The following is a 21,746-nucleotide window of genomic DNA, read 5'->3' as shown; positions in this document are numbered from 1 at the left end:
CCCCAACCCCTCCCCCAGAAGAACGGACCCAGTTACAGCCACTTTAATAGAATTTTACTCAAATTCTACCTGATAAAAAACCCAACCACATTACAGAATATACCCAAGTATATAATTATTACAACACCCCTATAGCAGTTTCTATGCTTTAGTATTAACAAGTACAGCTTGTATTCTGGCAATAAAGACTGAGTGTCTGTACCGACGTGTTTAGGTGGTGTGTTGTTGCGTCATACAAAAAGGTAATGTAATACTGACTTTATGTATTGCTAGTAACCCCCTTCTCCCATCCCTCCCCAACAACACGGCAAACAATCCTACTAGGACTAACTTTTTTCGGGAGAGGGGAGCTGATCATCAGTCACACTTGTAAAGTCTTTAATTAATCATTTATTTCAATCGTCCAATATTATGTACCAGAAAAACTACTTCTAGGTACTGATTTTATGGATAATAAACATGTATAGTACACAAACATAAAGCAATGCACACAAGTACATCTAATTATAATCAATGGTTTAGACAATAATTGCTTAGAACATTGCTGTTTATTACATGAACTTTTAATATTAAAGATCTATCTGATTTTAGCATAATCACAGAATATGTTTAACGCTATATCAATGTATACAAACAAGCAGACATTTAACGAGAGAGATATGCGGAACAATTCATTAGATAACATTATGTACAAATATACCGGTAACATATCGGGTTTCAGTACATCTACTGACAAAGTAACATCTCTACAATTCTATCAGGGACAATACAGAGTGTCTTCTGACATGTTTCTTTATCTCTTATACTCAGTAACGACATCTCTCTACAATTCTATCAGGGACTATACAGATTATCTTCTGACATGTTTCTTTATCTGACACATCACTCTCTTGTACTCAGTAACAACAATTCTCTGAAATTGTATCAGAGACTATACAGAGTGTCTTCTGACAAGTTTCTTTAATTTTTGTACTCAGTAACAACATCTCTCTATAATTTTATCAGGGACTATAGAGAGTGTCTTCTGACATGTTTCTTTTTCTCTTGTACTCAGTAACAACATACCTCGTCAATTCTATCAGGGACTATACAGAGTGTCTTCTGACATGTTTCTTTATCTCACACATCTCTCTCTTGTACTCAGTAACAACATATCACTACAATTCTATCAGGGTCTATACAGAGTGTCTTCTGACATGTTTCTTTATCTCACACATCAATCTCTTGTACTCAGATACAACATCTCTCTACAATTCTATTAGGGACTATACAGTGTGTCTTCTGACATGTTTCTTTATCTCACACATGATATATACTCAATAACGACATCTCTCTACAGTTTTATGAGAATGTATTCTGAGAAGTTAATTTATCTCACGCATCACTCTCTTGTACCTAGTGACATCTCTCTACAATTCTATCAGGGACTATACAGAGTGTCTTTTGACATATTTCATTATCTTACAAATCAGTCTTTTGTTGCACTCAGTAACAATATCTATCTACAATTTTATCAGGGACTATACAGGGTGTCTTCTGACATGTTTCTTTATCTCACACATCACTCTCTTGTACTCAGTAACGACATCTCTCTGCAATTCTATCAGGGACTATACAGAGTGTCTTCTGACATGTTTCTTTATCTCACACATCACTCTCTTGTACTCAGTAACGACATATCGCTACAATTTTATCAGGGACTATACAGAGTGTCTTCTGACAAGTTTCTTTATCTCTTGTACTCAGTAACAACATCTCTCTACAATTCTCTCAGGGACTATACAGAGTGTCTTCTGACATGTTTCTTTATCTCACACATCACTCTCTTTGTTATTTTATACAAATCGTCATTATCACTGTACTTACACACCAGTCGCCTCGTCATCTCTAGAACAGACACATCTTCCCTGTCTAACACAGAGTCAAACCCTTTATACCTTACCCTGACAGTTACGTCCGCCCCCGCCTCAAGCAGGATCCTCACCCTCTCCACTTTATCAATAACACTATCATCAATCAGTTTATACAACAGAGGTTTGACATCAGAGTTGTAATCATGGTACTTATCATACAACTGTATCGACTGATTGACATCCAGACCAACACACAACAGACGTCTCAGTACATCACAGTCTCCCTCACTGATTGTATTGCACAAATCTCCCTCCCTATCCATACACCACACTTTCCTGTCGGTCACCACCACATCATCCCTACTGTCCGTTTTAACTTCAGCATGTCTGATGTCCACCAGACAGTTAAATAGGTGTACATTTCCATTAAATTTAGCTGGAGTGATTTTATTTTGTTCCTGTATGAGATATTTCATTATATCTGGTTTGTTCAGTATTAATGCTTTATATACTGCTGACACATTGATATCCACAATCTGAGTAACCAAATCAGCTTCATGTTCAACAAAGTATTTCACTTTTGATAAAGAACCCTTTCTTACTGCGTCTATCAGTGGTGTATACCCATGTTTATCCTGTAGATTGGCATCAGCCCCCGCCTTCACCAGTTCCTCCACTATATCCACATGTCCTTTCTTACATACAGTTATCAGTGGTGTATACCCATATCTATCCTGTAGATTGACATTAGCCCCCGCCTTCACTAGCTCCTCCACTATACTCACACGCCCTTTCTCACATGCAGCTATCAGTGGTGTATTCTCCCATCTATCCTGTAGATTGACATCAGCCCCTACCTTCACCAGATACTCCACTATACTCACATGTCCTTTCTTACATACAGTTATCAGTGGTGTATTCTTCTGAATATCCTGTAGATTGACATCAGCCCCCGCCTTCACCAGATACTCCACTATACTCACATGCCCTTTCTCACATGCAGTTATCAGTGGTGTATTCTTCTGACTATCCTGTAGATTGACATCAGCCCCCGCCTTCACCAGATACTCCACTGTACTCACATGTCCTCCCTCACATGCAGCTCTCAGTGGTGTATTGCTGTACTTACCCTGTAGATTGACATCAGCCCCCGCTTTCACCAGTTCCTCCACTATACTCACATGCCCTTTTTCACACGCAGCTATCAGTGGTGTATACCCATAACTATCCTGTATATTGACATCAGCCCCCGCCTTCACCAGTTCTTCCACGATATTCACATGTCCTCCCTTAAATGCAGCTATCAGTGGTGTGTTCGAGTCATCATCCTGTAGATTGACATCAGCCCCCGCCTTCATCAGTTCCTCCAACATGCTCACATGTCCTCCCTCACATGCAACTATCAGTGGTGTATTCCCCCGTCTATTCTGTAGATTGACATCAGCCCCCGCCTTCACCAGTTTCTCCACTATACTAATATGTCCTCCCCTACATGCAGCTATCAGTGGTGTCTTCCCGTCATCATCCTCTAGATTGACATCAGCCCCCGCCTTCACCAGCTCCTCCACTTTACTCAAATATCCTCTCCTGCATGCAGCTGTCAGTAGTGTATCACCATCAATATTTTGTATATTGACATTAGCCCCCGCCTTCACCAGCTCCTTCACTACACTTAAATGTCCTACCTCATATGCAACTATCAGTGGTGTATTCCCCTGTCTACCCCGTAGATTGACAACAGCCCCCGCCTTCACCAGTTTCTCCACTATACTAATATGTCCTTTCTTACATGCAGCTATCAGTGGTGTATTCCACGATAACCAATCCCGTAGATTGACATCAGCCCCCGCCTTTACCAACTCCTCCACTATACTCACATGTCCTCCCTTACATGCAGCCATCAGTGGAGTATTCCCATATATATCATGTTGATTGACATCCTCACTTGACTTCACCAGATTCCCCGCTATACTTACATATCCCATCCCACGTGCTGCTATCCGTCGTGTATTCCCCCGTCCACTATGTAGATTGACATCAGCCCCCGCCTTCAATAGCTCATTCACTATACTTTCATGTCCTCCCTCACATGCAGCAGTAAGAGGTGAATGACGAGACCAGCAGGTGTCTTCACTGATCCGACCTATCCCATTTATTGTTTTCTTACAGTCAGGAAGCAGAATTCTGACTGTCTGTACATCACCACTATAACAACTCAATAAGAGTAATCTGCATGCTTCCGTGAGATTATTATATTCACTTTGTTGTTTATTATCTGTATATCTCCCAGATTTAGATTGATGTGGAGAATTTCCTGTTATCCCAAATAATTCACCTACTTCATTGTGTTGTTCAGTCTGTTGTACTATGTACTCTAATATCTGATGATGTCCATAGTAAATCACCCAGCTGATCACTCTCACATTGTATGTGTGTTCATCATATAATATTTGTCCCTTATCACCTCGTTTATTTCTCCGATCACCCAACACCTGTGGTCTCAACCACTCATCTCGTTTCTCCCTCTGATCCACCAGCACATTATGTCTCTCCGACTCACTCCAATCCCTCATCTCCAAACTCTCCTCCACCACACGCTTTCGTTTACTCACTATCTTATCTACGTTTCCCTGACTAGACAGAAATAATGATTTCAATTCTATGTATGACTTTGTCTCTAACACACCAATAAAAGCCTGACACACCTGGGAAAGTTTTAAAACCTGATTCCTGAAAACATCATATAGCTTCATGTTCTGTATGTCTCTGTACAATCTCTCTGCTAACAGTGGGTACTGATCCTCAGGTAACCTTATACACAGATCAAATGATCCCTCTCTCTCACTGTTTTTATCATCACTCTCCTGGTCTTTTCCATCACCATCATCACTACTCTCAACCCCCTCAACAGATTGAGAATCACTCTGTTTCTCTTTCACTTTGTGAACCATACCTGGTTCACTTGTCTGTGGTTTGACATAATTAGCAATATAACTACTACTCATATACAGCAATATTTGGTCAGGAAACTGTTTGCCATACTGATAAGCACATATTTCAAACATGGAGTCATGTATAAATGTGTACTGTGCACCACATTGTTTTGTGTATATCCCCTCCATTGCTGACAAAGCATCCATAACCTTAAATGCATCAGTCTGGCTTTCTAATTCACAATTTTCCAAAGTGTCATTTTTCATATTTATGAAATATTCATTTTTTCTCTCTTTTAAAATGTTTTCTGAGAGCCTGTTTTCATTTAGCATACACAAAACAAGTGTTGCATAATTCAGTTTGTTATGTTTTTGCATATCATAAAGTGCATCAATGATGCATGGGACTAGATTCATGAAAAACTTTGAACCAAGAGCTTGAAATTTTGTTTCCTTTGAAAAGAATTTACAGAGAAGGGGAAACATGCGTGATGTTGATGTCAGCCATGCAGGCGATATTAGATCAACATTTAAACCATGTTTCAGGAGAATCTGTTTTTTGTCATTGTTATCTAATGCATGATCAGAACTGTGTAATTTAATCACAGTTTCTTCTTTAGTAAGGAATGATTTGTAAGGTAGTGTCTCATTGAACACAGCCTCTCTACATGTCATCAAAGTTCTAGACTTAACCATGCAAAGTTGTGTTATTTTCTCTTTGCAACTAGTCAATACATCTAATTTAGTTTTCTGGAGTCCAAAGACACCCACCACATCATCAATAACAAAAACCTGCGGATTCCTGGGGTCACCATAGTCCTCCATCTTCCTGACGTCTTTGGTTGGTACAACCTTGTAACCTTCCTCCTGGAGCTTGAGAGCGATGTGGTTAGCCGTGGCAGATTTTCCGGACCCAGGCACACCAACAAACGTTACGTAAGGTTGGTTTCTCACTTTCTCCATCATTGATGGAAAGCTGTGGGTCTCATAGTAAAGCTTGTCTTCCTCTTTCCATTTCTGAACATCAATATCGTTTGGTTCTGAAATTAAGGAATCAGCTGAACATAAATGATGAAATTTTCTTTCATCATGTACACCAGATTGATTGAATATTGTTTAATGTCCTTATCATGATTATCTTCATCTATATGGAGATGTGCTGCAAAATTTAGGCCTGTGGTCGGCGCTTATGGCCTTTGAGCGAGAGAGGGATTGTTATCGTGCCACACCTGCTATGACACGGGACCTCGGTTTTTGCGGTCTCATCCGAAGGACCGCCCCATTTACGCACCTCTTACGACAAGTAAGGGGTAGTAAGGATCTATTCTAAAATGGATCCCCATGGGACTGATGTGTTAGAACGAAGTACATAAAAATACCGTAATTAGACTAGTACCCATTAGGTCACTGATTAACATTGTGTTATATACGTGTATTTCAATAATATATCCTGGTTTTCTTTGTTTTTCTCCTTTTACATCACATTTGAGAATTTTGTAACTCAGGTATATATACTCAGCTTTAGGTATTTTAGGTGAAGTACAATCATCTTTCTTAAAAGTCGACTGTTGCAGTGAGGATTCTTTCTACTCCTAATGCCTATTGTGAAACGGTATCTCTGCTATCATGGAATAGAGAATGATGATTTTCAATTTTAATGTCAAGCTCCTGGACATTGAGAGTCTTTTGATAGCTAAAACTCAATCCTATGGGTCTCAGACTATGACACCTACTTACCCCGTTGGGTGTGCGAGACTTCACAGAATCCTGTGAAATGGGGGATTTAAAAAGACATGTTAATCACTATGCTATAATTGTTAGTCTTCCTCTATAACCCGCTCGCGCCGGTAAGTGAGAAAGTTTCCCAGTTCACTTTCGGAAGGTCGGTGGTCTCTTCCCAGGTACCTTGTATCTGGGTTCTCTCTTCCACCAACAAAAAGTGGGCGCCACTATATAACTGGAAAAAAAATTGTTGAATGTGACGAAAAACATAAAAAATCAAATCAATCAAACCCTCTATAACGTTTTGTGGCTTTTCTTGCAGAATCGGTCAAAGTTTACCTTCGGTGTGCATGCGCAGGATCATTGGCAAGCTAAGCAAATATGTTACATTTACTTGTGTACTTATTTTTAATCTTTATTTATGAAAGGTGAAGATAACGAACAGTGATCAATCTCATAAATACAAAATAAGGAGTTGGGCAAACACGGGCCCCTGGACATACCAAGGGTGGGATCAGGTGCCTAGGAGGAGTAAGCATCCCCTGTTGACCGGTCACTCCCTCCGTGAGCCCTATATCCTGATCAGAAAAAACGATTTATCCATAGTCAACATCAGTGTGCCAAGAATGGCTTAATAATTGGTATGAAACAAGTCAGACAGCATTTCATCCAATGATATGTTGCATTGGTAAATTAGATTGTAATAATGACCGTAGAAACTGTTGACTTTATACGAGACTGTTGAAATTGCTGCACCATCAATTTTTTGTTAGTAGTCCACTTCGATTAAAAATTGGTCAACCAAAATTTGAATAGCAGTTGTGGAGTTACAAGAGAGATACAGCACTATAAAATATTTAATTCCGCTCAGAATTAATATATCATAAATTGGGAAAACCTGCTTTAAACGAAATATTTACTAGTATTTTTAAGCTATGTAAACACAAACATGACACGAGCCTTGTTTACATAACACATAATTGTGAGCTCTGTATCCGCCATGTATATCAACAACTGACATTCAAATTCTTGTTGACCATAAGAAATACCTTAGTTAAGCATTCTAAACAGTAACATGGGCCACATCGCTCACATGAGTCACCTTGGCTCATGTCTAAATAGTTTCCCATAATATATCGGCTTATAAGACTTTGATCCCTATGATGGCCCCAACCTACTCTTGGGGGCCATGATTTTACCGAACTTGAATCTGCACTATGTCAGGAAGTTTTCATGTAAATGTAAACTTTTCTGGTCTATTGATGTTTCATGTAAATGTAAACTTTTCTGGCCCATTGATTCTTCAGAAGAAGATTTTTAATGATTTTCCATATATATTTGTCAGTAAAACTTTGATCCCGTACTGTGGCTCCATGTTACCCCCGACGACCATGATTTTTACACACTTGAATCTGTATTATGTCAGGAAGCTGTCATGTATTTCTAAATATTCTCCCTATATATTTGTAAGTAAAACTTTGATCCCCTATTGTGGCCAGCCCCATTCAACCCCCGGGGACAATTATTTGAACAAACTTGAATCTGTACTATGAAAGGTGAATATAACGAACAGTGATCAATATCATAACTCCTACAAGCAATACAAAATAGGTAGTTGGGCAAACACAGACCCTGGACACCCCAGAGGTGGGTTCGGGTGCCTAGGAGGAGTAAGCATCCCCTGTAGACCGGTCACACCCGCCGTGAACCCTATAACCTGTTCAGGTAAACGGAGTTATCCGCAGTCAAAATCAGTGTGCCAAGAACGACTTAACAATCGGTATGAGACACGTCAGGCAGCATTTGACCCAATGATAGGTTGTATTCACGAACTAGATCGTTATAACGACCATAAAATTTGCGAAATGCTTACTTCAATCTAGACTGTTGAAACCCCTGTACCATCAACTTGTTTGTCAGTAGCTTTCGTCGATTTAAAAACTGACGATACCCAGAACAAGCTCTTGCATATCGAATCAGTTGAGATATATCAACACCATATGCACGTGATAATGAAATATTGCTACATAGATATGGGAAGTTGACGATGGAGAAGCTGAAATCATCCCGTTTGCCATACATTTTAGTTGTCAATTTGCCGTTCATGTCTACTTTCAATAAAATATGTAAGTATGAAGCAGAAGTGGACGACTCTGTGGTGTACTTTATTTCGAGCTCACAGGGATATATCAAATCGACATATGAATGAAAGTTATTATTGTTAATAGACAAAACTTCATCGATATATAGAAATGTCGAATTGAAGGCCACAGCGAGAGATTTTTTCTTCTCACGTAGAAGTTTTTTAATAAATTCTGCTTCATATGAATATAGAAACAGGTCAGCTAACAAAGGAATACAATTCGTGCCGATGGGAATTCCAAGAGACTGTTGGAAGACCTGATCACCAAAGACCACGAAGATATTGTCAATGAGGAACTCTAGTATATTTTTTATTTCAACTTCAGAGTACTTGTGCGTGGAATCAGAGTGGTGTTTAATAAAGTAAGTTGCTGAATGACTGATCACTAGATGAAAGGTGAAGATAACGAACAGCGATCAATCTCATAAATCCTACAAGCAATACAAAATAAATAGTTGTGCAAACACGGACCCTGGACACACCAGAGGTGGGATCAGGTGCCTAGGAGGAGTAAGCATCCCCTGTCGACCGGTCACACTCGCCTTGAGCCCTATATCCTGTTCAGGTAAACGGAGTTATCCGCAGTCAAAATCAGTGTGCCAAGAACGGCTTAACAATCGGTATATGAATAGATATGAACATTTCCTTTTCTATTTTTGTTGAAGAAGCAACTGTCTATGATGTCAAAAAGTCTAGTCTTTAATTTATCGTGAGAAATGGTCGTGTATAGTGTTGAAAAGGCATATGTCACAGGAAGCAGTCATGTAAATCTCAGCTTTTCTGGCTCAGTGGTTCTTGAGAAGAATATTTTTAAATGGACCAACCCTATTTTTGCATTTTTGTGATTATCTCCCCTTTGAAAGGGACATTTTGAAAGATTTTCCCTCTACATTTGTATGTAAAACTTTGATCCCCTATTGTGGCCCCATCCAACCGCCGGGGGTCATGATTTGAACAAACTTGAATCTGCACTATGTCAGGAACCTTTCATGTAAATTTTCGCTTTTCTAGCCTAGTGGTTCTTGAGAAGAAGATTTTAAAAGATTTTTCCTATATATTTGTATGTAAAATTTGATCCCCTATTGTGGCCCCATCCAATACCCGGGAGCCATGATTTGAACAAACTTGAATCTGCACTATGTCAGTAAGCTTTCATGTAAATTTCAGCTTTTCTGGCCCAGTGATTCTTGAGAAGAATATTTTTAAATGGCCCAACCCTATTTTTACGTTTTTGTGATTATCTCCCCTTTGAAAGGGACATGGCCTTTCATTTGTACAAACTAGAAAGCCCTTCACCCAAGAATGCTTTTGGCCAAGTGTGGTTCAAATTGGCTCAGTGGTTTTGGAGAAGAAGTCGAAAATGCAAAAGGTTTACAGACAGATGGACACACGAAGGACAACAGGCAATCAGAATAGCTCGCTTGAGCTTTCAGCTCAGGTGAGCTATAATACCTATAATTCTATTAAAACCTTCTAAAAATTTTACAGAAATATCTATAACAGAAGAGGTACCTCATTTACATAAAAGAACAAATATAAATTGACAAAAACTCCATGAATGATCAAGGTACCTTTTCAACGGATGCGACGGGGTCTGAAAAGCTATTGATTATTTTCTTTGGCCCTACAAAATCTTGACTTACTCTCAAGGTTTACCATTATTTCCCTGATCGTCTTATCTTCCTCCACCTGCTTCCTCAGTTCTTCTTCGTAATGTAGATCATTTTCAGGGTCCATCGACTCGAGACGTAGGAAATCCACTACCTTTTCATATTTGTTTCCAGCCACAAGGAAGGCATCCAGATCTACCATTGTCGATCTAATGGTGGACCAGATAGAGTTAAAGTCTGTGTTGGACATGAATGGATCGCATGAATAAACACAATGATTCCGGACCAATCGAATCCTCTCGATGTTGGCAGAGAGACTCGAGTCACGGGGGTCGGGATCGTTGCCCCAACCATTGGAGTGTGGTGGTATGCCAGATATATTCCTCAATAAGATATACAATAAGGAAATGTCCATATCACCATAGTTCCCAGTATAACTTCCATGCCGAGGTAATATTAGATCACGCTGATCTTTTGTCAGCCGAGGAAGCATATCTTCTTTTAGTTTGATGGTGAAAGGAAATGTTAGAGGCGGGACATAGTGACGCAGTATGTCACGCAGCCCACCTGTACAGGGCCCGAGTACAGCACGGCAAGCTATGTTAGCGTTCGTCGTCTCTGGTGTCGATGCATAATTAGAGCTTGATGCCATTATCTTCCAATCTGTGAGTGAAATGAAAACATAAATTAGTGTGTGATTTCTATTTATTAACAGAAATTTATTTTGGATTTCAATCTTTAATGGATCAGTGGCTCATCTGCGGATCATATACATGTAAACCAGGTTTACGTGCTGGCTGAATCGATTTTGACTGAGAAGGAATTATGTTGCACATTATAAAACTGAGTAAGATGTCGAGAGCTAGGAAGGACTTCGCAAAATTCCATAGCACTTGAAAAGTCAGTTTTACTAGTACTTAATGTATCTCAACAGGATATCACTTTAGTATTGAAAAAGAAAAACCAAAGTGATGGAAAATGGCACCTAGCTAGGAAGTGCAAAAAGGGAAAGATGCAGCAAAATCAAATTCAAACAACGAGTTTCATTAATCATGTTAATTAATCTGAAACCTTACTGAAATAGCTGTCCAACTATAACCATGATAACTATCTTACACAGATACCTTTCAATCCATCATTCATAGTCTACAAATTCCAGGTAACTAGTAAGTACTCAGCTGTATAACAGGCGCCTGGGTAAGGATGTTGCACTGTAACCAATTATGTAAATAATGGAGGAAATTCACAGTAGTAGTGAATGATTACGGAATAATACAACCTATCATTGGGTCAAATGCTCTCTGACATGTTTCATATCGATTGTTAGGGCGTTCTTGGCACACTGATTTTGACTACAGATAACTCCGTTTACCTGATCAGGATATAGGGCTCACGGCGGGTGTGACCGGTCAACAGGGGATGCTTACTCCTCCTAGGCACCTGATCCCATCTCTGGTGTGTCCTGGGGTCCGTGTTTGCCCAACTATCTATTTTGTTTTTCTTACAGAAGTTATGAGATTGATCACTGTTCGTTATCTTCACTTTTCATCTAATTGTTATTATTCTGTTTAACGAAAATGTGTGATTTTCTGATATTGATGTATACTTCTGTTTTTCTATTAATTGAATTAAAGTATATTGAGTGGAAATTAATAAACAATAACATACTGCAATCTTTGTTTACAAACAAATAATTTACTCTCTAAAATGAGCTTCTGTGATAATGTAAAACCTTAATTTTTATGTGAAATCTTTTAAACATATTAGACAGCAGATTTTGATCATTAAAAGTGAAAAACAAAATTTTAGGGAAAATAGTGAACCAGTCGCTTTAACGCACGACGGACGATGACAACCAATTGCAATAGGTCACCTGAGTTTACTCAGGTGACCTAATAAAGGGTATATAGTCTATGTTGCTTATTACAGCCTATTTGTTTGGGAAAATAATAATTATTAAGAAAAATAAAGAAGGAGAAGTACATTTTCCTTAATGTTGATGATGTGCTTACTTTTGAGAAGCAATAGCAATGAAAAAATAACATGTCAACATATATATTTTTCAATGCCTATCTATTACTGGAATATATATATATCTTGTAATTTTTTTCATGATTTAGTCCATTTAAGGCCGAGTATAGATCTACCTTAAGTGTTTTACAAATAAACACTATATACCAAGATTGGCCCCGCCCTGAGTCTGAACCTCTATCTCGGGGATCATGAAATTTACAATTTTGGTAGAGACCTTCTTGCTCCACACCACTATTCAATCAGTGTTTTTTACACGTGTGCGGTTGTAGAGAATTTTTTTGAAAATTGGTCAATGTTGGGCACTTTCTGTCCCGCCCCTAGGGCCCCAGGGGTGCTGGAGTCCTGAAATTTACAATTTATGCCCCCCCCCCTTGTCCCAAAGATGCTTCATGCCAAATATTTAAAAATTGGACTGGTAGTTATCAAGAAGTTAAAAATGTTGAATTGTTAACGCACGACGTACATCGCACGACGACAAAAGGCAACTCAGGTGAGCTAAAAAAAAAATGTAACTTGTATTGAATGAATTCAATTATAAATTGACAACAGCGACTGGCCAAAGTTGCAGAAAGTTAACTTGTTACTTGTACATTATAATGTTAATCATGATTAAATGATCATAGTTATAATAAGACGTGATATCCGATATGTTACAACAATTTTGAGACCTATGCTATCATTCTTACTTGCTTTTAAATCTATCATGATAAGATGGGTTTAGAATACAAACTTAGCATGCTAGCTTTAGAAGCAAGTAAGAATAATTATCAAATTGTAAGATACTAGGCCGCCATATTTCACCGTATTATGTACAGAATTTGTATAACCTTGATAGTATGATGGAGTTTGAGTGCATGAATATTGGTAGTCATCTATTGAGTTGAAATATTTTGCAAAATAGCACTGAATGTAATTAATATTTGTTCTACCTGTACATAGTATTACCTACTGAGAAAGTTAAAGAAACATAAGTTTTCATTTATAATTACATAATTGTAATGGTTACTATGGTGATAGTATTATAATGGGAATGTTTCTTATGGTAACTGTTAGTTAAGATCATGTCTGTATGATATACTTAAGAGAAAATATTGTCAAAACGTGTTTGTTCTTAATAAATATCATAACATTGTTTAGAATTGCCTTCAAATTGTGTGCATCACTGAGTTTCAAGTGTTATTTCTACATAAATGAAATTCTACACCATAATATATCATATTCGTGACGTCATATTTCCGGAACCATGCAAGATAAGACCATAAAATGTTCAATGCTTAATTAGGCATATTTGTATGTCATTTCAAAGCGAAAATTTCATTTTTGATAAATTCCTCATTTGGAACCAAAATCTCGTGGCTGGTTACATATATCACCTGGTCTTTAAAGCTGTGACATACTTTATTTTGTAACAAAAAAGGTCAGCAATATATGACCTGGTCTTTTAAATGTTCTTATCTATTCAGGATAGCTTATTCCATCTATGGGATAACCTATAAATCTGCGGATCATAGGTAAAGCTACATGGCAGTTTCAGCTTGATAGTCATCGCTGCACCATAATATGTCCTCACAATTCACTTTAGTCACGGGACTGCATAAAAAGGAATCTGCACAACTTAGAAACATTTGCATTTTGATATGATTTAGTGTGGTCCTGCTAATCTTGATAAAACTTTATTTTAATTTCCATATCTGACTTTGATCTATTATGCCCCTATCCTACTACTGGGGCCTCGGAATCAAACAAACATTTCAAAAGATGCTTCCCTATATTTTTTCCATAGAAACTTGGATCAGCTGTTGATGACCCAGTCTATCCCAGGGGGTCATGATTTGAACAAACTTTAATCTACAGTTTGGATATGCACTATCTAGGGATGTATATATATTAAAACGGGTTGTTCTTCAGACAATGATTATCGAAGATTTATCCCATACATTCCCATGTAAAACAATGATCCGCTATTGTGGTCCCACCCTATTACTTGGGGTCATGATATCAACAAACTTCAATCTGCATTACCTGGAGATGCCTGCATATCAATCAAAGTATTTAACACCTGCTGTAATATATTACAGATTTTTCCAATATATTTCCATGTAAAAAAAAAAATAGAGCACCGCTAAACCGGTACATGATACGCCCGCATACATTATTGACCCAGGAATTTGAACAAGTAAGAAAGGATTATCCACAAAAGGATTTCATCGGAGTTGCAATAACAATGTATTTTGCATTACACAAATCTATGTCCAAGGGCTATAACTCCTTCAGAAATAATGGGACAGCATTCCCCTTGTAATATGCACATGTAAGTCCAAGGGCACTAACGCCCTCAAAAATAGTGGTGCAGCATTCCCCTTATCATATGTTCATCTCCACATTAAGATCTTCCTTTATACTAAAGTTTCATTGAAATCACCCAAAGGGTTGAAGAGGAATTGCAAAGACAAAGTATTTCTAATAGGAAAAACCCAAGTCCAAGAGCAGTAACTCCTTTAAAAAACATTGGACAGTAATCCCCTTGCAGTATGCACACCTCCACATTGTGATCTTTCTTTGTACCAAAATTCATTAAAATCCTCCAAAAGGTTTAGGAGGAGTTGCGAAGACCTAGTATCTTGAATAGAAAAAATGAAGTCCTAGGGCCACGTTTCCTTTAAAAAAAAATATTGGACACCATTTCTCCTGCAATATTCACAGCTCCACATTGTGATATTTCTTTGTACCAAGTGTCATCAAATCCCCTAAAGGGTTTAGGAGGAGTTGCGAAGACGAGGTACTTGCATAAAATAAACCTAAGTCCAAGGGCACCAATTCCCTTAAACAAATAGAGGTGCAGCATTCCCCTTGTAATATGCACCTTTTCACTTTATGATCTTTCTTTGTACAAAGTTTCATCAAAATCCTCTAAAGGGTTTAGGAGGAGTTACGAAGACAAACTTAAAGGGACAGAAGGACAACAGCGGTTTAGCATTTTTATGCGGGCGCTTTAAAAAATCATGATTCCCTATTGTGGCCTCACCCTACACTGGGGGACAACAACTTACCCAAATTTGAATCTGTACTAGCTGGGAATGTTTGCCTAATACTATGAGTAACCGTGACCTTCCTGATCTTGTGAAAAAAAATTCAAAGAATTATCCTATATACATCTATTCCCTTGTAAAACAGTGATCCCCTATTGTTCGTTAGTTATTTGATTTATTGCCCGTCAAGAATATATCACTCATATTCATCGTCACTATAGTTGTAGGTGAAGTATGTAGTAAAGTTAGGGTGCAGCCAATGGACATTTCACTGCAAATATGCAATAGTGATGGTGTTGTTTTTCATTTTCTCCTCTTTTGAATATTTAGTACCTTTACTTACGTTTCTATTCTTTTTGTTGATCATTACTTTTGTGTAAAGTCCAATTTAGTTGTAAATTGTTTACTTTATTATTTCGGCACATGTGCCATTTTCACGCGAATTCCGTTCTTGAATTCACCTCCATTTTGTCAATCATTCCGAAGTTAATTTGTTTCCTGACTTTTCAATGGTTTAAACCTTGTACCTTAAACATATTAGAAGTCAATTTAGATATTTGTCTTGCTCTTTTAAAGCCTGTAAGTTAGAGTAATTTTCATTGGTTAGAGATAGTATATAAACAGCGATAGCAGCATTTTCAAGTCACTTTGCTAGGGCTAAATAACCCAGAGGATTGAGTTCTCTCTTCTTCTCTTCTAAGGGTTGAATCCCGGACTGTTCGTGCAGCCTTATTTTCTTTTTCGTGTTTAGGAAACAGTCTAAATTCTTTTAAATGTCACTTAGACCCTAGTTAGAGTTACATTGGTTCAAGGATGAATTAGATTTCCCTTTAGTATTTTTTGGCCTTTATAGTGCTATTTTTGATCATTTAAATGCCCTATCCACTGTATAATAAATAGGTCTTAAGGAAATTTTCAGTCTACTTGCATAGGGGTTCACTATGATTTTTAGGATGTTTCATGGAATCTTCTAGGTTGTATATGGAAGCCCATTCCTATATACTTTGATATATATTTTATAGGTTATCACACTCTCATATTTGAACCCTTATATTTTTGTTATCAAATTATTTACTTTATTATTCTCTATTCAGTTTTTAACTTATTTTCCACCTATTTTTTTTTTATTTACATATTGATATCATTTTGGAGACTTTCTTGTGATTTGTTAACCACTACAAAATATTCAGTATTACACCAAAATAAATTACTCGTTAAAATTTATCACTTATTTATTTACAACAAGGAGACTGTGTTTAATAGTAAATTTTTGGACCCCAAGGGGATAAGAAGACCGCGTCCGAAACATAATATGAAAATAGATGGAAGTGAGCTTCCATATACAACCTCCATCGGTTACCACACTCTCATTTTTGCTCCCTTATATTTCCTTACCAAATTATTTACTTTGTTATTATTTATTCAGTTATTAACTTATTTTTTTTTTACCTCTTTTTTTTCATTTACATATTAATATCATTTTGGAGATTTACTTGTTATTTTTATCCACTACAAAATATTCAGTAGTATGCTAAAATAAATTAGCTGTTAAACTCTCAAACTGTCTGCTTATTTCAAGGTATTGATCATATTCTGCAAATCTCAGAACCTGGGTTGAATACAACAGAACCAGTCATTGTACATTTGCATATTTAGTGAGCTGGGTCTGTTCCTTAGTATTATTTCATAAAGTTTAAAGTAATTTTACAATTCATTTATATTTTGAGCAGACTTGGCACACTTTGCGGCCATAGTCAAACTGGTTCCCGTTACATGTTTTTCTCGAAAATGTAACAGGAAGGGGGAAAATGCAACGAACAAGACCGGGATTTGAACCCGGTCCCTCTGAATCTCTAGTCAGGTGCTATACCGACTGAGCTATCTGGCCACCGGCGATCGAACCAGGCAGACCGATACATTCCCCATTGCTGTCGTGACCAGGATTCGAACCTGGGTTTTCGCAACACCAAATGCAACAGGAAGGGTGTAATGTAGCACTTAGCCGGGTTCGGTCGCCGGTGGCGAGATAGCCGAGTCGGTAGAGCACCTGACTAGAGATTCAGGGGGCTTCGATTTGCATCCCGGTCTGGTCCGGTGCATTTTCTCCATTCCTGTTACATTTTCAAGAAATTACTGGTTGTTCACGAAACTTGCTCGTATTTGGTCATGAAATTTCTAGTCCTATTGATCTTATATTGGGAAACCCCCAAGGTGCCCCAAATCCTACTTGCCCAGTTGAATATGTGGAGTGGTTGCGAAATGTTCTGCTTTTGTTAATGAAAATCTGAAGCGAGCCACTGAAAACTAAAAAAGATTTTTTTTATAATTTATTTTATAATTTAATTTTTTATTCGTAATTTCCAGAGCCTCCATACTCTGAAATTAAATGGTATCATTACAACTTAATGAATGATTGTAATAATTTCAAGTCTTTAATTTGGAATAAGTCAGACATATCTATAATTACTATCGTGGAATCTCAATGCACATCCCATACGTAGAGACCTCTACTAATGTTACTCCTAGTAATTATAAATCTTACTTAAAAATTTTGAAATCCAACACAGTAAAGGGAGATAATTAATACATGTTCATCTTCGGAATTGTAATAAAAATATCACAATTACCGTATATACTAGCCTATATGTCGGTTTACCTATAGGTCAGTTGTATATTTGGTAGCCTATTTTGGAGGGATTTGCCATTGACCAGCTTATAAGTCGGTATAACTTTTTTCAAGAATCGGTTGACAATTTCAAACCAATGCTTTAGCATTTTCACCTGTTTCAAATAACAGTGTGTGATATGCGCTGATATACATTCATTTTATCATAAAATCAATTTCAGTAAAATACACTTAAGATGAATAAAATCATTAAGATATGTAAATACTTGTACTTCATGCATATAATCCTAGAATACATGAATAATATAATATGTCCAGTCAACGTTAATCATGATAATCGTCGGAGTACAAATACATTGCGCTTTCCAGAAAAATGCTGATCTTAGGACTGGCCTATAACTCGGATATAGAGTTTTGGACCAATTTTTAGCTTCCTAAAGTCCGACTTATAGGCGAGTATATATGGTACTTTCAATGGTACTTTCAATGGATCATTATCCATTTTACTGCTATTCGATAGGTCTAAATTAAAACAAACATTCTGAGAGTATAGCATGGCAATACATAGTCCCCTACCGGTTGCAAAAATTACTGTACCACAACAATATTCAGAGTTCATTATATAGGTTATGGTATAAGGAAAAATAGGGGAACCAGGATAGGAATGGTTGGAAATCAACTACTATTCGAGTAGAGACTAGACCAGGAAAAATACAAATTTATAATTAGGTTTAGGTCTTTAACCAAGTCAATGAACTGCAACATGTAGGTGATCATGAATAATTTGGCTATATTGTTATATTACTATGCTAGAAGTTTTAATGAGTGTAGTATTCTTATCTACAGAGATAAAAAAAAAATTGTATGTAAACTAACAATTTATGGGGTGTTTTTTTTTAAGTCCATGGGCCATAACTTAATGCAAAACCAACGGACCGAGACGAAATTCGAACTTGATCTGTAACTTGTGATGTTAAAGCGTACCAAATATCAAATGAATATCTGCAAGAACAACCCAAAAAAAAGTCTGGAAAACTGATAATTCATGCTACTTTTCTAAGTCCAAAGGGCATAACTAAATGAAAAAAATCAACGGACCGAGACGAAATTCGACCTTGACCTGCAACTAGTTATAACAAAGCAACATACCAAATATCAAATAAATATATGCAAGAACAGAGAAAAAAGTGTGGAAAACTGGACTGACAGACGGACTGATGAACAGACAGACGGACGGAGCGCAAATCGTCGGTAGGGGACTAATAAAGTACTCATGTTAAAAGATTGAGACTATATATACATTATATTCAGCAAGTGAGTGCTGATAGTAAAATAAGATACATGTAGAGTATTTGTCATACCACTGCTCTTTACTGACCTCACCCAGAGAGTTAGCTTGTGCGTCAGTCTGTTGGTTTGTCAGACCTATTGTTTTTTGTTTTTTATACCGAATAAAGAGTATGTTACTCTGAAATTTTCCCAAACACGGTCCACAACATTAACAAGTCCTTGGACCATGAGATTGGATCCGAGACTTAGGAGCGATACATTGCTCAGACTTGTGTTCTAAAAATAGCAGATGATGAGGAACATTGTCTAAAGGAAGTTCAGCCTCACCCATTTCATCATCACTGTCTTCTGAAGCCTCATCGTCCAGGAAATCCAGGGCCGACATATCTTCACTACCATAATCGTCATCTTCATCGTAGTCATCATCATCACTATCTAGCTGTGCAAGGTTTGCTTTATTTACCACTTTCCCCACGTCTTTCATCTTTCGTTTTGTTCCCATGGCTACAGAACAGAAATATTTGTTTTTGATAATCATAAAAGAAAAATAAACAATACTAGTGATGTCAGCTCTTCTGTAATGGAGGGGAGTTAACTACATTAAGCTGAAGACGTGCGTGGGGTCATAATGTATACATACATGTATATTACAGACTGATTGTGTAGACTCTGACATCAGTCATCAAAAAGTTACTTCTGTTTACATTGATTCACAATAAAATGACCATAATCAAAGAAATCTGACCGTAACGTCCCTTTTGAGAATCTTTTACCCATTGCCGGTGAAGGGCTGCAAAATTTAGGCCTATGCTCGGCGCTTACGACCATTGAGCAGGGAGGGATCTTAATCATGCCACACCTGCTGTGACACGGGACCTCGTTTTTTGCATCTCACTGCATGAAAGAGTTTCACAAACGGAAACAACTATTTGGTAACTTGTTACTTGCAAAATGTAGTTCAAATTTTAAAAGTTTTGCGTGGAGTATGAGAGATGATTTACATTTGACAACAGCCATTAAATCTTCCTCATCCTCATCAGATCCTTCCTCGGAATTGCCAACAAGTTCTGGAGCTGAAATGTCAACAAATATTTCGCTTTGTACCTCATGCCAGGTAAATAGAATCCAAGACATACAATAATTTCTCCAAAACAAGAGGCCCACCGGCCTTATCGGTCACCTGACTACTAGTGAAAAAGTATCACTACTCCAAAGGGCTATGAAATATCAAGAAAAAATACTAATCTGAATATCTAAACTAAATTCTAATGTTCAGCAAAAGTATAAAAAAGATGTGTTCTTAAAACTTCACTGTCCTCAAAAGTGCATACCCTGATGAAAGGCTTTAGATAATAAGTGTATTAACATTAAAACATCAACATATGTTTTGGACTCATCCTAAAGTCATGAAATTCAGCATTTTTTACACACCCTTTTCTGCTATTCCTAAATATGCATTTAGCTTTTATACAGTATCAGCAAACTTACACATACATATTATATACTAAGTTTGGCCTCACCCTGGGGTCAGAACCCTTACTATGGAGAAAATCAAATTTACAATTTTTGTAAAAGACTACCTGTTCAATCCATTTAGCACTATATACCAAGTTTGACCCGCCCTGGGGTCAGAACCCCTACCCCGGGGATCATGAAATTTATACTGTATGTCCCCCTTGTTCCAAGTATGAAAAGAATTGGAATGGTAATTATCAAGACGTAAAAAATGCCTATTGTTCACACATTTAATAACAGACCATTTTGGCCCCAACCTTATACCAAAACCCCTACCCCTGGGATCATCAAATTTACAATTTACAATTAGTTACTTTCAATTTAATATCAATAACACTAAACATTGATTAATTGATTGATTGATTTGATGTTTTCCACCACACTCAACAATCTTTCAGTTATCTGGTGGCACCAAGATTTTGTTGGTGAAAGAGAGAACCCAGATACAATGTACCTGGGAAGAGACCACTGGCCTTCCGAAAGTAAACTGGGAAACTTTCTCACTTACCGACGCGAGCGGGATTCAAACCCGCGCCGACCAGAGGTGAGAGGCGTGTGATTTTGAGCGAGATGCTCTAACCACTCGGCAAAGGAGGCCCCTAGCACTAAAGAAGATGTTATTGAAATGTTTTACACATAAACACTATATACCAAGGTTGGCCCCGCCCTGGGGTCAAAACCCCTACCCCGGACACCATGAAATCTACAATTTTGGTAGATCTCAGGCTTTACTGCTCGACATCACTATGCATTTAGTTTTTCTAACGTGTGTGGTTCTTGAGAAGAATATTTTTAAAACTTGATAAATTTTGGCAGTTTTGGCCCTGCCCTTAGGGCCCCAGGGGTGTTGGGGTCCTGAAATTTACAATTTATGTCACCCTTGTACCAATAATGCTTCATACCAAATTTGAAAGGACTTGGACTAGTAGTTATTAAGAAGTTAAAAATGTTCAATTGTTAACGTACGACAGACGTCGCACGGCAACCAATT

General features: G+C 37.6%; 1 protein-coding gene across 2 annotated transcripts in view; it reads right to left on the bottom strand.

The window, feature by feature from the left end:
* Positions 1 to 374: 374 nt before the first annotated feature.
* Positions 375 to 21,746, bottom strand: part of LOC125653288 (uncharacterized) — a 49,233-nt gene continuing 27,861 nt past the window's right edge. For both annotated transcript variants that reach the window (XM_056145125.1, XM_056145126.1), the window contains 4 exons: positions 20,242 to 20,313; positions 19,568 to 19,744; positions 10,295 to 10,924; positions 375 to 5,826 (listed from right to left, as the gene is read on the bottom strand). In XM_056145125.1, coding sequence (XP_056001100.1) covers positions 1,778 to 5,826; positions 10,295 to 10,924; positions 19,568 to 19,744; positions 20,242 to 20,313 — 4,928 coding nt within the window. In that variant the 3' untranslated portion in view covers positions 375 to 1,777. The remainder of the gene's footprint in view (positions 5,827 to 10,294; positions 10,925 to 19,567; positions 19,745 to 20,241; positions 20,314 to 21,746) is intronic.

This window comes from Ostrea edulis, chromosome 7 (assembly GCF_947568905.1).
Source record: "Ostrea edulis chromosome 7, xbOstEdul1.1, whole genome shotgun sequence".
Taxonomy (NCBI): Eukaryota; Metazoa; Mollusca; class Bivalvia; order Ostreida; family Ostreidae; genus Ostrea; species Ostrea edulis.
This window is presented reverse-complemented; position numbering and strand designations above follow the sequence as displayed.